The following is a 13,217-nucleotide window of genomic DNA, read 5'->3' as shown; positions in this document are numbered from 1 at the left end:
TAATGAGTTTTGGGATCCTTGGGGACAGTAATAATCAAACAAGGAGAAAAACAGTTTACACCATTTTCCTGGTAAAATGTTAATCTAGAGTGGTCAGAAATCAATGCTATTATATGTCTGCAGCCACAGAGTATTGTTATTCATATTTCCCTTTTTCAGACAGGTGAGCTTACATTTAATTGGAAAAAATATTAAGAGTGAATTCTTGAATTTTTGTTTGTTTTCCAGGTGGCTCCTGAGGAGGAGATGCCAAAGGATGCTACAAAGATAAGCGTGAGTTAATCACACTGCTGTCATTCCCAGAAAGAAGCCTTATGTTTGCCTCGGTGTTGTGTGACAAAATTGAAGCACGAACCCCTCATGATTACATCCACACTTTTTGTTCCGGATGATCCGCAGATGTTGTACTTATGCTGTATTACACACAAGGATCAGATTTTCACTCACAGCAGTGAGCGCTCCAGACGACACATCAACATGTTCCCTTCATCCTTGATGCGTTTGCAGAATCACGGTGTCAGCCAAAGAGCAGGCAGCGGCAGAGCCGGTGGGTGGTTAAGTGTCCTCCTCGAGGGGGCACGGCCTGTACTGCATCATCTTCAGATTCTCATAAACGCCCCTGCATCTTTATGACTTCAACAGCAAATTCAAGTGATAAACAGTGATGGGGACAGGCTGGGAAGTCAGCACAACTTTTATATCATCTCCGGTATCCATGGAGACTTTGAGTTCCTCACCCAGGAGAACCATTTCCCACAACATGCTGGGAGGAAGACAGCACCGCCATGTTGAAGCTTAGACATGAACTTTTCCCCTCTAATTAACTGCAGGAGCGAGCAGAATGTAAATTACTGTTAATTATCTCTGCAACAACCCTCTCCTCTTGCTAAATCTCTTTCCGCAGTCTTGAAGCTCCTGTAAACCAAAATCCAAAATAGCCCTCTAACTACTGCCGTATGTGCATCCCGGTGTGCATCTCAAACAAATTAGAACTAGTTTTAATCCCAATACTTTCAACCTTTCTCACTTTCAGGGGGTTTTGCTGGTACATGGTTTGAAGGGGAATCAGCTACACTAGATCCTTAGGCCTTGTATCGACAGCTTAAAGGAATTAATATCTGCAGCAGTGCTTGTGATTTTTAAATCTAAAGGAGAGTAAGTGTAGTCTCTTAATTGTCTATGTTAAAGGACTGCTGCTAAAGGTTATAAGAAGTCCCAACCCTTTTACCAATGTGGCACTAGCTTAAATGTCTGCTACATGCTAACTGTCCCATGTAAAAAAAAAAAAAAGGAAGCTGACCCAGTTGCAATATGAAAACACTTTAGATTTTAAAATTATAGCTCTTAAAGTTTCAGCTCTGAGGACAGAGTGCACCAGTTAGGCTAAAACTAAGCCGGTTATAAGTGGTTAATACTTATGCTTATATATATATATATATATATATATATATATATATATATATATATATATATATATATATATATATATATATATATATATATCCACTCTCTTCTCCGATAAAAATGTTCTGAGCACAGTGGAAAAAACACCCACATGATTAAAATAAGAGAGTGCAACAATGAAACAGAAGAGTCTGCAACCAAAACGGTAATTACAAAACAGCTTGGTTATTGATATATTTGGAATTAATTACCCTACTTTTAAAGAACAGGATGGCATTTACAGCTCTGAGTTGAAAGTCCCATTTACAGACAACAAGAGACCAGTCAGCATCTGCAGTGTGAGGACCTTCCCAGGCTTGGGAGGTACGCCCAGGTTTAACACAAACAGGGCTGAAGTCCAAGATGTGCTTTAAAGAGACTGTGAGGATTTACTAAGTGATCTTGAAAAGTCTTACTTCTAGATACATGCCTCATTGTAATCCACAACTTAAAATGAAATTATCAGCATATTACCATAACCGTTTTTTTCTAATATTCCTCAGCGCCCCAGTTGGGTCAGACCATAGACTGTTAAAAAAAAAATGGACGTCATCTTGCTCGGCTCCAAGTGAGGTCACCACAAAAACTGCTCCCCTGGTGGCTGGCTGCATTATAGGTCAAAAAATCTGGCTCTCCAGTCATTACAGATAGGCTGTGGTCAAACTTAAAAAAATTAATACACCCCATAGAAATGTTTCTCATGTCTGACTGTTATGTTGGTTTGAAAATATTATTTGTCTACCTTGTATTCAAGTCCTCTTTTTCTGGAAAGTTTTGTTTTAATTAGTTATACAAGGTTAAAAACAAGGCTTTACACCACGTTAAACGATGATTGACAGCTGCCGTTCTTTTGTTTTTTTTTCAGGAATAATGAAACATGTCAGGAGCTAGCGTCAAGACGTGATTAGACTCTTGAAAGAAAAAAATATATATCATTTTTGTCACCCGGCTCCACTCAGATTCTCCCAGAGCCCCTCACTGTCTCTACTGCGCAGACTCCGGCTGCACAACTGCTGCCAATGGTGGCACCTGTGACGGGGGAATTTTGGCTTCAAAACCATACAATGGTTAATGGTGGAGCCACGCAGTCTACTCTGTATACAGTCAATGGGTCAGACAGGACCAGATTGATTAACGTCACCTTGTCCCTATGACACCACACCGACAAAATTTAGCAGTGAGGACAGAGATCTGTGTTTTGTTTTGTTTTCTTAGAAATTGAGTTCTTGAATTAATTGTGTGGTAATGGTGAAAACTGAAGCTGGGCTGTCAAAAAATAATAATAAAATCAAGAGTGAGGTTAAGATTGCTCTGCTTAGTTGGTAGATAAGCACTGGTAGGATTTAACCAGGATTCACTAATATAAGTCTATAAGTTACAGAAACATCTCATGTCCCTAGGCTTTGAGTAGTGCTAAATATAGCCAGCTATTAAACTAAACTACAGACTGAGATTAAAAAGTTTGATTGTTGTCACACTTTAAACAATAGCACTATGTAAATACATTACCTTGTTGTACGAATCCGGTAAAAAAAACATGTCTTGAACAAAGATCTGCACTCCTTTCATTTGCTTCAAAACAAACACGCTTTGGGAAGAGTCAAGTCCTTGTGACAGTGGGTGCAAATACTAATGGGAAATGTAGTCTTTATCCCTGAAAAACACTTTAACCTTGCTTTACAAGGTGCACTCCACTGAAGCACTTTTCTTTTACAACAAATCAGGCAAATAATATACTTCATATACTTTTAATGCTTCATTCACTTCTTGCAAATATGCATAAATGTTAGCATGTAAAAAACTTTATAAATGGATAATCCACTCTGTGTTGGTTATGTTGACAACTTGTGAAAAAAATTGTAGAGTTCTTTTCTGGAGGAGGACTAAATTTCACATAAACACTGCTGCACAGAATTAAAAAGAATTTGAAAAAAGGAAGAAAGAAATTTATATGCAAAGGCAAAGGTATGTTTGCAAAGCTGTGTTTGCAAAGGTCTTTGCATTTTTCATTGTTTATACTGAAACAGAAAAACATGAAACCTCTCTCCCTCCTCCCAAGAGGCTAGCTGCTGCTGATACGCTGTAATGAAGGCACCAGCTGTGCTTTGGGTGACTGAGTGTGTGAATGTGTGTGTGTGTTTGGGTGAAGCCGATCACTGCAGGCTCTACAGCTGGAAAATCATTATGAGCTCCCTGTGTATAATGGATGGTGGCTGCCGCACTTATAATCAAACAAAAACATGGTGGATGCTTACACATATGGCGACACAAACAAATGAATAATGAAACAAAATCGCAGTAAGCGCTCATTTTTTACGTACAGTCACACACACACTCACACACACAGGGATCGTCTCGAACACACCAACCTCTGCCAGCGTCACAGGGAAGAAGGTGGATGATAAACGAAGTCGTATTTATATCTCTGTGCGTCACATCTCATGATGTACCCAGAGACTCTAATCATCTCAGCAGCGCTGCTCTGTGAACTCACAAAGCTTTTACCTCCAAGATGAAGTCTCCTCATACTTCCGAGGCCACAAATAGAATTTGTAAAGCAGCACCTTTGTCTGAGTGTGCATGAGTGGGAGTAATTGGCTCCGAGGAGGTCGGCTGTAAAGCGTCTGAAAGCTCACTACAGAAGAGGTCTCAGCATCACAGCTGAAGGTCTCATTTGCTTTTTTTCATCAACTTGTGTGGATGTCTGCATTTAAGCAGGCTTTTTTTCCCTTGTTAAACCCTTTAAAGCCACATCAAAGACAGAAAAAACATTAACCTCTGAAACAGATCACTTTGAGAAAGTGTCGAATGGATGTCAACAAATAAGCGCAACAAAAAGGGAATTAAGAAACCACTCTTCACTCTGGAAAATGCATGTCTCAGTTTCCTTTTTTTACAGTTTGATTAGAGGAGAATTCTTATTGTTGTGGCTGTCTTTCAATTTGAAGTTTGTGCCATGAGACAGTTAGCTTAGCTTAGCTTAACGTCAAGACTGTCCAAGGAAAAATAACAAGCCTGGCTCAGTCCAAAGTTTTGAAAAAAGGTCAAAAGCTCAGTAGTTAACATTTCATTTCAATATGTAGCTCTTGGCTGAGAGCAATGAGTGCCTGATTGCTTGGCAGTTTCTCCATTACACCAAGACTGCGGAGAGTCACTGCACCCTGCCAAGATATATTCTGGCACAAATATGTGATAAATATGTATTTTTTGTGCATTTAACTAAAAATGGTTTCACACAGGACTCAAATAGTGGTATCTAAAGTGAAAGTAAAGGGAATCAAAACCTGTTTGTTTGCTCCTTACATCCACTCCACACTGACATAATCTTCATGTTGCATCGCTACACTCACTAACTGATTTGGCATGCTAGCACAAGCTAATCACAGGTATTTGACACGTACCTGGTTAGCAGAAAGACACCTTGCATCACTCTTTATTTTGAGCTGCTCTCCAAGTGCCCGGAAGTGAGTGAAACTGGAGCCAAGCTTCACCCTAATTTAGGAAAAAGCTTTATCTTTTTGGTGTTTCATTTCACTATAGTTGTGTTTTTCTTTCTCCATGCTACGTCCACTATTGCATCACTCAGGACAGCTTCTTCCACTCATTAGTGTCAAAACGCCAAGTCACATGCACACTGGGTGCTCTGTGATTGGCTGAGGTAATCATTCTCACTCTCTGCCCAGAAATATTCGAAAACAACTAAAACATCACATACATGCAGAGTAGGGGGTTGAGGCAAACACATACACTGACACACATGTATAAAGCCCCGTGGGAGACAACTGAGCAGGATTATTCCCATAACAGTTGACATTCTATATTTTAAGAAAATCCTCCAGACCCAACCTCATTATTATTACTACAACCACCTGAGGTTGTCACCTCCTGTAAGCCCTACAAAAGTGATCATTTTGTTCACTTCTTCAGCCCCAACCACCCATTAGATGCACAATCAAGCTTTTAAATACACGTTTGTCAGAGTAATAAGTGAAGGAAATGCTTTAATATAGGGAGCAGGAATTCATCTTTCAGACAGCATTACAGCAACACAGAGATTGTTTTAGCTACAATCTAGCAAGTAAAGTACAAAGTGGTGAAATATGGTTAAGCTTAACTTTCTATGAGGAACAAAGGAAAAAAAAACGTAGCCACTTACATAAGTAACATAACACAAAACCAGGCTGACACTTTATATTTCTGTACATTTAGATATTGGAAAGTTTGCTCGCATTAAATGTTTAGATTCAAGCAATACTCAGGACGAAACTTTGACAACTGCCAGTTAAGTTATATTTCACAATTCCACACACACAAAAGTTAAAATCATAATACCAGTTTTAAGGGGCTGTGAGGATTTTCTAAGTGATCTTGAAAATTCTCACATCTTTATATATTCCTGATCATAATCAGCAATTTTAAATGGGATTATCAGAATAGGTTATTTCTGAATCCTGTTTCTCAGCTTTGCAGTTGGGCCAGACAGGACCGAATTGATTTATGGCACTTGGTCACTATGGCAACAGAAGGCCGGCTGATGAAGTTCAGCAGGAAAGAGAGATCTGTGTCTTTCTCCTCTGAAAAGGATTTCTTGGATTAATTTTGGAGAAATGGTGGATACTGGGGCTGGACTGGCAAAAAGAGGAAGGATGTCATGGCAGTGAAGGTGTAACAGAAGTGTGATAGAGCATAAGCTAAAGGCTTAACACAGTTAGTGATAATATTATCACTGTTGGTGATAATGTTCATTCCAGCCCACAGTCAGCAGTTATTCTGCAGTGGTCTGTTCAAACTTGAGAGTCTATCAATAAAATGAAGAGTGAGGTTACGTTAGCTCTGCCTGCTGAGCTTTTCTATATTGCCCTCACAGCCCCTTTAATATGTGCATACATGTGTGTAATCTATGTCAGTAGTCTACATCCTGTATGTTTGTAGGCAACCAGCTTATTCACCCAATCAGGAAAAAGTCTAGAGGTCAGGAAAAAAACGTGTAGCTCTGCTTTCATCGAGTGAGAGGATGCAGCCAGCTGAGCCACGATTCTGATCCAGATGTGATTGGCTCTTATTAAATCTCCTGCTGCTGCGATCACAAAGGTTCTTTACTGATCTCCAGGATAAAAAAAGGTTGCTCTTTTTTACTTCTAGGGCTTCCTGTTTCTAAATGTAAACATGGGTTGTTGTATGATGAGTCAGTGTCATTAAAATTCCTCCTTGGTTTTGTCTCTTTTCCAGGTTGTAAAGGTTGTAGGAAGCAACATCTCCCATAAACTCCGCCTCTCCCGAGTCAAGCCATCTGATGAGGGCATCTACGAGTGCCGTGTCATTGACTTCAGCGACGACGAAGGTGCCCGCCACCACCGTGTCAGAGCTTACCTGCAGGTGGTGCCAGAGAGTGACGTCGTCGACAGCACACACAACGATAACTTTGAGGCCCTGGATGACACCAAGGGAGGAGACACATTCAATGACGGAGACATGGAGTCTCACAGAGGCACCAAAGAGCACACTCACGCTCATCACCAGAACCACGGGCACCACCAGGAACATGGCAAGCGGTCTTCATCGCCAACCCATCATGGCCACAGCCACAGCGGGAACAGCCAGCAGCACAAGGCGGGCAGAGAGCTGAGGAAGAGGGAAGTGGACAGTAACCACAGCCACAATGACTGCAGCAACGAGCCCAGCTGTACACTGTAGATGTTAGTGAAATACACCTGAGTGATGGAATAATGTGTGTCACAGCATTAAAAAGCTCCTCTCCCCACACAGTGTGAGCTTGTGTACAAATACAGAATACTTAGAATCGTGCTGCACGGCTTGCTCCGCTGTGCCAGGGAGGTAGCTTTTTCTTGCTGTGTATGGATCTGGGTTGGACTCCTCACTGTCTATAGAGCCTGGCTTCACCACATTCAGCTTAAGGGGGCTGATGTGTAGATCTAAGCAGCTCCTCTGTTTCTGTTCTCAGCACCAACAAAAAAGACCCTGTCTTACTGTTAACTCATGCTTCTCTTGTACTTCAGATACTGTAAATGACCCGACTCGGCTTTCACGCTCATACTCCTTCCTCTGCCTTACTTTTCCATTTGATGCTCCGTCGGTAAAAAGGACAATGCTCCTGTAAATGGGTTCATGCTTGGTAGAAGAAAATGTTTCTTTAATTTTAAAAGTGTACTGACTGAAACCCAGCTCTCCTCCAGTCTGACTCCTTAGCTTTCCACCCTAAGCACAAGCTACATGACATCTTTTTGAGTATTTAAAAAATGGACATGAAAACGGTGCAAACCCTGCAATCACCTTAGACTCAACAAGTTATTCTGCTCTTAGTGGCAGGGAGACAAAGCTGGCTTTCTTCAGTACAAATCTATCATTGATGGAGAAAGCCTCAGTTCATCTGAGTTGACGTAAACACAATGGAGAGACTGGGATTTAAACCACAATTGTGTGCAATTCAAACAAAGCACATCACAGTCTGTGTTTACCCCGCAGTGCTTGTGAGCTTTTGTGTTTGCAGCTCAACAGAAAATATGATTTTTTTTCTTCCCTTTGTGCTGCAGGTTCGATCCGTTCATGGTTGTTCAGGCTGAGAGAAATCAATCATGTTGTTCCATTTGGACGGCCACCTGTTTGGAAAGCCGTGAAAACATCTAAATCTGTGGCACTAAATTAAAAATCTGATTTGGTGTGCCTCTGAATCAACTCTGTGGCGATAAACCAATCGGAGAAACCCATCCATCTTGGTGCGAGTTACTTTTTGGGATGAGCAGTGCTGTCTTTCTACCCGGGCTCAGTTCACTCTCACCCTGACGCTCATCAATCATTTAAAAAGCCTCAATCCTCTCCACTACAAGCCTCTAACCCACTCTGTATATACGACTGTATTATAGGAAATAAAGTGAGTGCATGTTCAGTAATTTTCTTAAAAACTTTTTCAACCAACCATACACAAAGCCAGTGAGTTACTTAAGGATATTTATGTCATTTGTTCGTTTCAGATTGTTTAAAACTTTCTCCCGTCGTGTCCTGTCAAAAAAAGCTTCTGTTCCTCAAAGTTGTTTTTCGTTGCTTTACCGCTCTCCAGAAGTGCTGTACAGACAGATGAATGACACATTCTCTTCATAGCTGCTCAGAAAAGGGGTTTCCCCAATGTATCTTAGTACTAACACAGTGTTTCTGAAACTACTGGACTGTATGTGCAGGGCCGCTAACACAAGTGTCACCATGTTTTTAATGAGCCTCAATGTGGGGCTGATTCTGATAGGATCTGAAAGGCCATTTTAATTCTCCTGAGTTTATAACCTGATGATAATCTCTTTGCTTAGATACTTGTTTGAGGTGCTGGACAGTTCTCCAATCTGAAGTAATGGAATGGGCTAAAGCGCGTGTAGGTAACACTCTGTGAGGCCCTGGGCAGTGAGGGTGAGAAGTAAAAGGAAAATGTTGTTAGTGCAACACTGAAATTGGCTGTCGTTACTGCCTAAAATACGGTGTGTTTGTGTCTCAAGGCCACGTCCTCGCTGTGTTATCCATCAGAGGCTGCTAGGGCGCCGCTCGCTGTAAACTAAGAGGAGGCTCGAGTGGAGGGGAGAGTGATCTGGGATCGTTTTCTTTCTCAATGAGTAACTTTGATTTAATGTTTTGTAAAGAAGAAATCACTGGTAAAAAAAAAATGAAGAGGGATAATGTACATTTCTCTAGAATGTTTGGTCTCACTTTAAGTGTATGGCTTTATCAAATGGAATAAATTGTATATGAAACTGAAACAAACCAATGGTCATTTTCTTTTCAATCTACACCAGTCATTACTACGGCACTGAAATGAATCTTACTCTGAATTATGTGTACATTTACATTTTCTACCAGGCGCATAAACCAAATCTAAGTATATCTAGTAATGTGTCTCTAAACCACATTTGAACTGTGCATAGGCTCCTTGTATAAAGCTACAGCTCTGTACATTCTGCAGAAACTCTTATAGCTGAAATGTGCTTTATAAACAGCCAGGGTTAAAGAAAGAAACACATTTTAAGACACAAGACTATACTCAAAGGGGCTGTGAAGAGTTTCTCAGTGATCTTGGAAAAAGTCTCCCTTTTTAGATATATGCCTGATCATGATCCACACTTTAAAATGAGATGATCAGCTCCAATATTACAGTTTATGGGTTATTTTAAATTGCTACTTCTTAGCTTCTTGATTGGGTCAAGCAGGATTGATTTACAGGATGTCTAAGTCTCTATGACAACACCACACCTGCTAATGAAGTTTAGTCTTGAGAGGAGATGAAACACAGAGATCTGTGTTTTTTTTCTGCCTAAAACTATTTCTGTGATTAATTTTGTAGTGATGGTGGAGACAGGAGCTTAACTATCGGACAGAGGAAGGACAGAAGAGCAGAAGAAAGCTGAACAAGAGAGTGATACAGCACAAGCTAAAGGCTAACACGGGGGCTAAACCGTGATAATGTTCATTCCAACCCACAGTCAGCAGTTATTCTGCAGTGGTCTGTTCAAACTTGAGAGTCTATCAATAAAATGAAGAGTGAGGTTACGTTAGCTCTGCTTGGTAGATGACTGGCAGGACATAGCTAACCAGGATTCACTAACGTTGCACAATATGGACATGTCTTAGAGCACCGGGCTGCCTGCTGCGCTACAAGTAAATGGCTACTGAACTACAAACAAATGTTCTAAATCCTGACATGTTTTCCCTATATTGCCCCCTAATAGAAAACATTTTCTTTGACAGAAACCAGAATTTGCTGATCTTTACACAGCACATTACACTGCAGAAAACTGACCACTTATCAACTGGTATCAAGAGACAATTGAGGGTCAGGTGAGGTTTGATCCATGAGTCTGTAATGATGCTACAAGTATGCCTGACCACACTTAATGATTGATTTTTGACCTTAATCACTAAAAGAAAAGTTTATCATGCAGTTGTATCACGGGATGCTATCAGTAATCACTATGTATAGCAAAGCTTTGATACACTTCTTTAGATTCTGCTTAAAGTAATTGTGGGTGATTTGTAGTTGGAAGAAATTAGGCTACGACAAAAAAAACAGTCTCCACATCTATTAAGTGTTTTGATTGGCTGGTTTGAAGAATTGGCCCCTGATTCTCAGCAGGGTGACATAAATTGTTTGACTGAAATTGTTTGAAATGGTTTTGTGTGTCTGGGCGTGAATGAGTATACACTTTAGTTCATAGCAAAAAGGAGAGCCTAAAGTAATACTTCATTCCCAGTTATATTATACTAGTGAGCTGTATGACGCTCACCCTGTGGGTTATTAAACATGTTGCTTTGTCTTAAAATATTGTCAAACCTTCTGATAATTTCATTTCATTTTTTAAGTTGCAGATCAAATTATTCTAATGTATCATTTAACCCCAGTCATGTTTTGTACACCTAAGGTTTAACAAGTCCATCTACAAACCCTCCCCTAACAGACACTAAACATCGATATCTTTAAAGTGTTACCTGAGTATGTGTTTAGTTCTACCTTGGCTGTGGTGAAGCTGTATGCTCCTGGCTCCCTCGGTGTGTGTGTCTGTGTGTCTGTGTGCATTAAGGAGAAACGATATTAGGCAGTTGCCTGTGTGTAATAGGTGCTGCCAAAGCCCTCCTTCCGCTGCTGCTGATGACTAATGGTGCTATTGTCAGCACTGGCAGCAGGATAAATAGCAACAGCACAGGATGAGATAAAGAGGCGCTGTGCCGTGCTCACTAGCATTAAGCCAGGCCAGCTAAATACAAAACATGTGGTGATCTTGTTTCCCCACACTGGAGGGCTCATACATTCATTATGGAGCGACGAGGTAGGGAGGCCGCGAGCGCTCCCATCAGTGAGGTGATGTGATAAGGGAGGGGGGGCTTCCTTTTTTTCTTGTTTTAAACTGCTCTGAAACCCTTTAGGTCTCTGAGTGATAACAGGTACAAAGATAGATTGGCCTACATCCCTGTCATGAGACGTTCAATTACCCAGTAGGTGCAAAACCCCGTGCCCCGTGTTCCTCTCACGCTGACACATTTGCAGACAGCTCGTGTGATGTGGGCGGCAGGAGAGCTTAGAGGTTAGTGAGGGCATCATTTCACTTACACACCGCCTTCACCCCTCCACACCTGCCACAATACGATTCAAATATGAGTCCAGTTTTATTCAACTGTAAGAAAACCCAGAGAAGAGACAAACCTGAGCAAAATTTCTGACTTCTCCAACCTGTTTGTGAAACTTAATCCTGATGAATCCTTCTGCACTTCTATAAAAAAGGGCCAGGCATCAATTAATAAATGCCCCCCAAAGCCAAAATAGCAGTTTAGTATTACAGTTGTCAGCTCGACTGCAACAGTCATCACTACATGTGTGTGCAGTCAGTGCAGCAGGTTCATATGATTCTGTTTTTGAAAACATAAGAAAGGTAGAGTGATAAAACTTTGAATACATAGAAAACACCTAGGATCATTTTGTGAGCCTCTTTATGAAGTTTGTTGACAAATGGGACTTGTGATCTGGTAGCTGCTGATGCTTTAACATACACAATCCAGCTTTTATCCCTTAAACAAACCAACCTTCACGTCAGCTTTCTTACAACAAGATTGAGGAATGTTTTTTTTAGTCTAACAGTGTTAATGTTATAATTCTAAAGATGTGTTTACAGCCTCCAGTGAGTCACAAGTGCTGATGTGGTAAATTATTTTTTTTTTTCCAGGGATGAAAGATCAAACATTTTTAATCCCCGACTTTCAGGAATTCTTTTAAATTTCTCACATTTGCAGCAGGAGCTGAACGCTTTGATTTGTAAAATTAGTGGCAAACTAAAGACTCTTCACCAGACCGGCTCATTAATTTAACTTTTCATGCCAAGAGTTTCAAACACTTTTAAGTTTTTCAAAACCATGTGTGAAAATTGTTCATGATTCAGAGTTTGGGAGTAGCATCAACCACAGAATGATGCTTTACCCATAGCAAGAGATATTTAAATCTTAAAAACCATAACTCTGTCTATGTCTTGAAATGTTACATCGAGTATCTGTCAGTTCTATTAATAGTTAAAGCTATGGTCTACGATTTGTAAGGTTGGTGATAATTAATAACACCGTTTATGAAGCTGTTATGGTCTGATAGTCTGATCCATGCAATAAAAAAGCAAAAAGAACAAAAAAAATCAATTCAGTACATCAGCTGCAAAATGGCATGATAATTGGCCAATCTAAACCGCCGTTCCCCTCATTTCGGGTTTGTGCATGAGTCCATCCAATCCCCTGTCTCCCCTGCTGCACACCGTCCTGCCCACGACCCACCTCGTCCTTCCCCACTACCCCTCTCACGTCAGCTAGCTGCTCAGCTACTGAGGCGTCATGGAATCGGAGAAGACCAAAACCAGGAAGCTGTTACTGTTACCCTCCACAGTGAAGAAAATGAAAAAGTTTCAAGGAAAAGGCTGAAGCAAGGAAGAATTATGAGCGATACAGGTTCCACTTGAGACTGAATATTGGAGAAATGTGGAAAAAACTGCATAAGGATTTGGGACTGAAGACTTACACTGAGACAGACAAATTTCTGTTGAACAGGTAATGACTGTTTCCTACAGTGGGAGATGTCAGCTGAATAACTGTGGTTAGTCTGTGCCTATACTAGCTAATGACTGAACGCTGCTGGTCAGAACGGGTCGGCTCTTTCAACAGATTTTAGCATAAGTTAGCCACACATCTTGAGCATTGTAAACTGAGCTGGTGAAGACACGACAAGAAAGGTAAAGCCTCGCCCACAGTCG

At 40.8% G+C, this 13,217-nt stretch overlaps 1 protein-coding gene across 1 annotated transcript in view; it reads left to right on the top strand.

The window, feature by feature from the left end:
• Nucleotides 1-9,185, top strand: part of vstm2la (V-set and transmembrane domain containing 2 like a) — a 68,520-nt gene extending 59,335 nt beyond the window's left edge. Inside the window, exons 3-4 of the mRNA XM_074682497.1 lie at nt 229-273; nt 6,673-9,185. Of these exons, the coding sequence (XP_074538598.1) occupies nt 229-273; nt 6,673-7,137 (510 nt within the window). The 3' untranslated portion in view covers nt 7,138-9,185. The remainder of the gene's footprint in view (nt 1-228; nt 274-6,672) is intronic.
• Nucleotides 9,186-13,217: the final 4,032 nt, after the last annotated feature.

Source organism: Halichoeres trimaculatus, unplaced genomic scaffold (assembly GCF_033239565.1).
Source record: "Halichoeres trimaculatus isolate MK-OKI-2021-1 unplaced genomic scaffold, fHalTri1.1 fHalTri1_scaffold_11, whole genome shotgun sequence".
In the NCBI taxonomy this organism is placed as follows: domain Eukaryota; kingdom Metazoa; phylum Chordata; class Actinopteri; order Labriformes; family Labridae; genus Halichoeres; species Halichoeres trimaculatus.
This window is presented reverse-complemented; position numbering and strand designations above follow the sequence as displayed.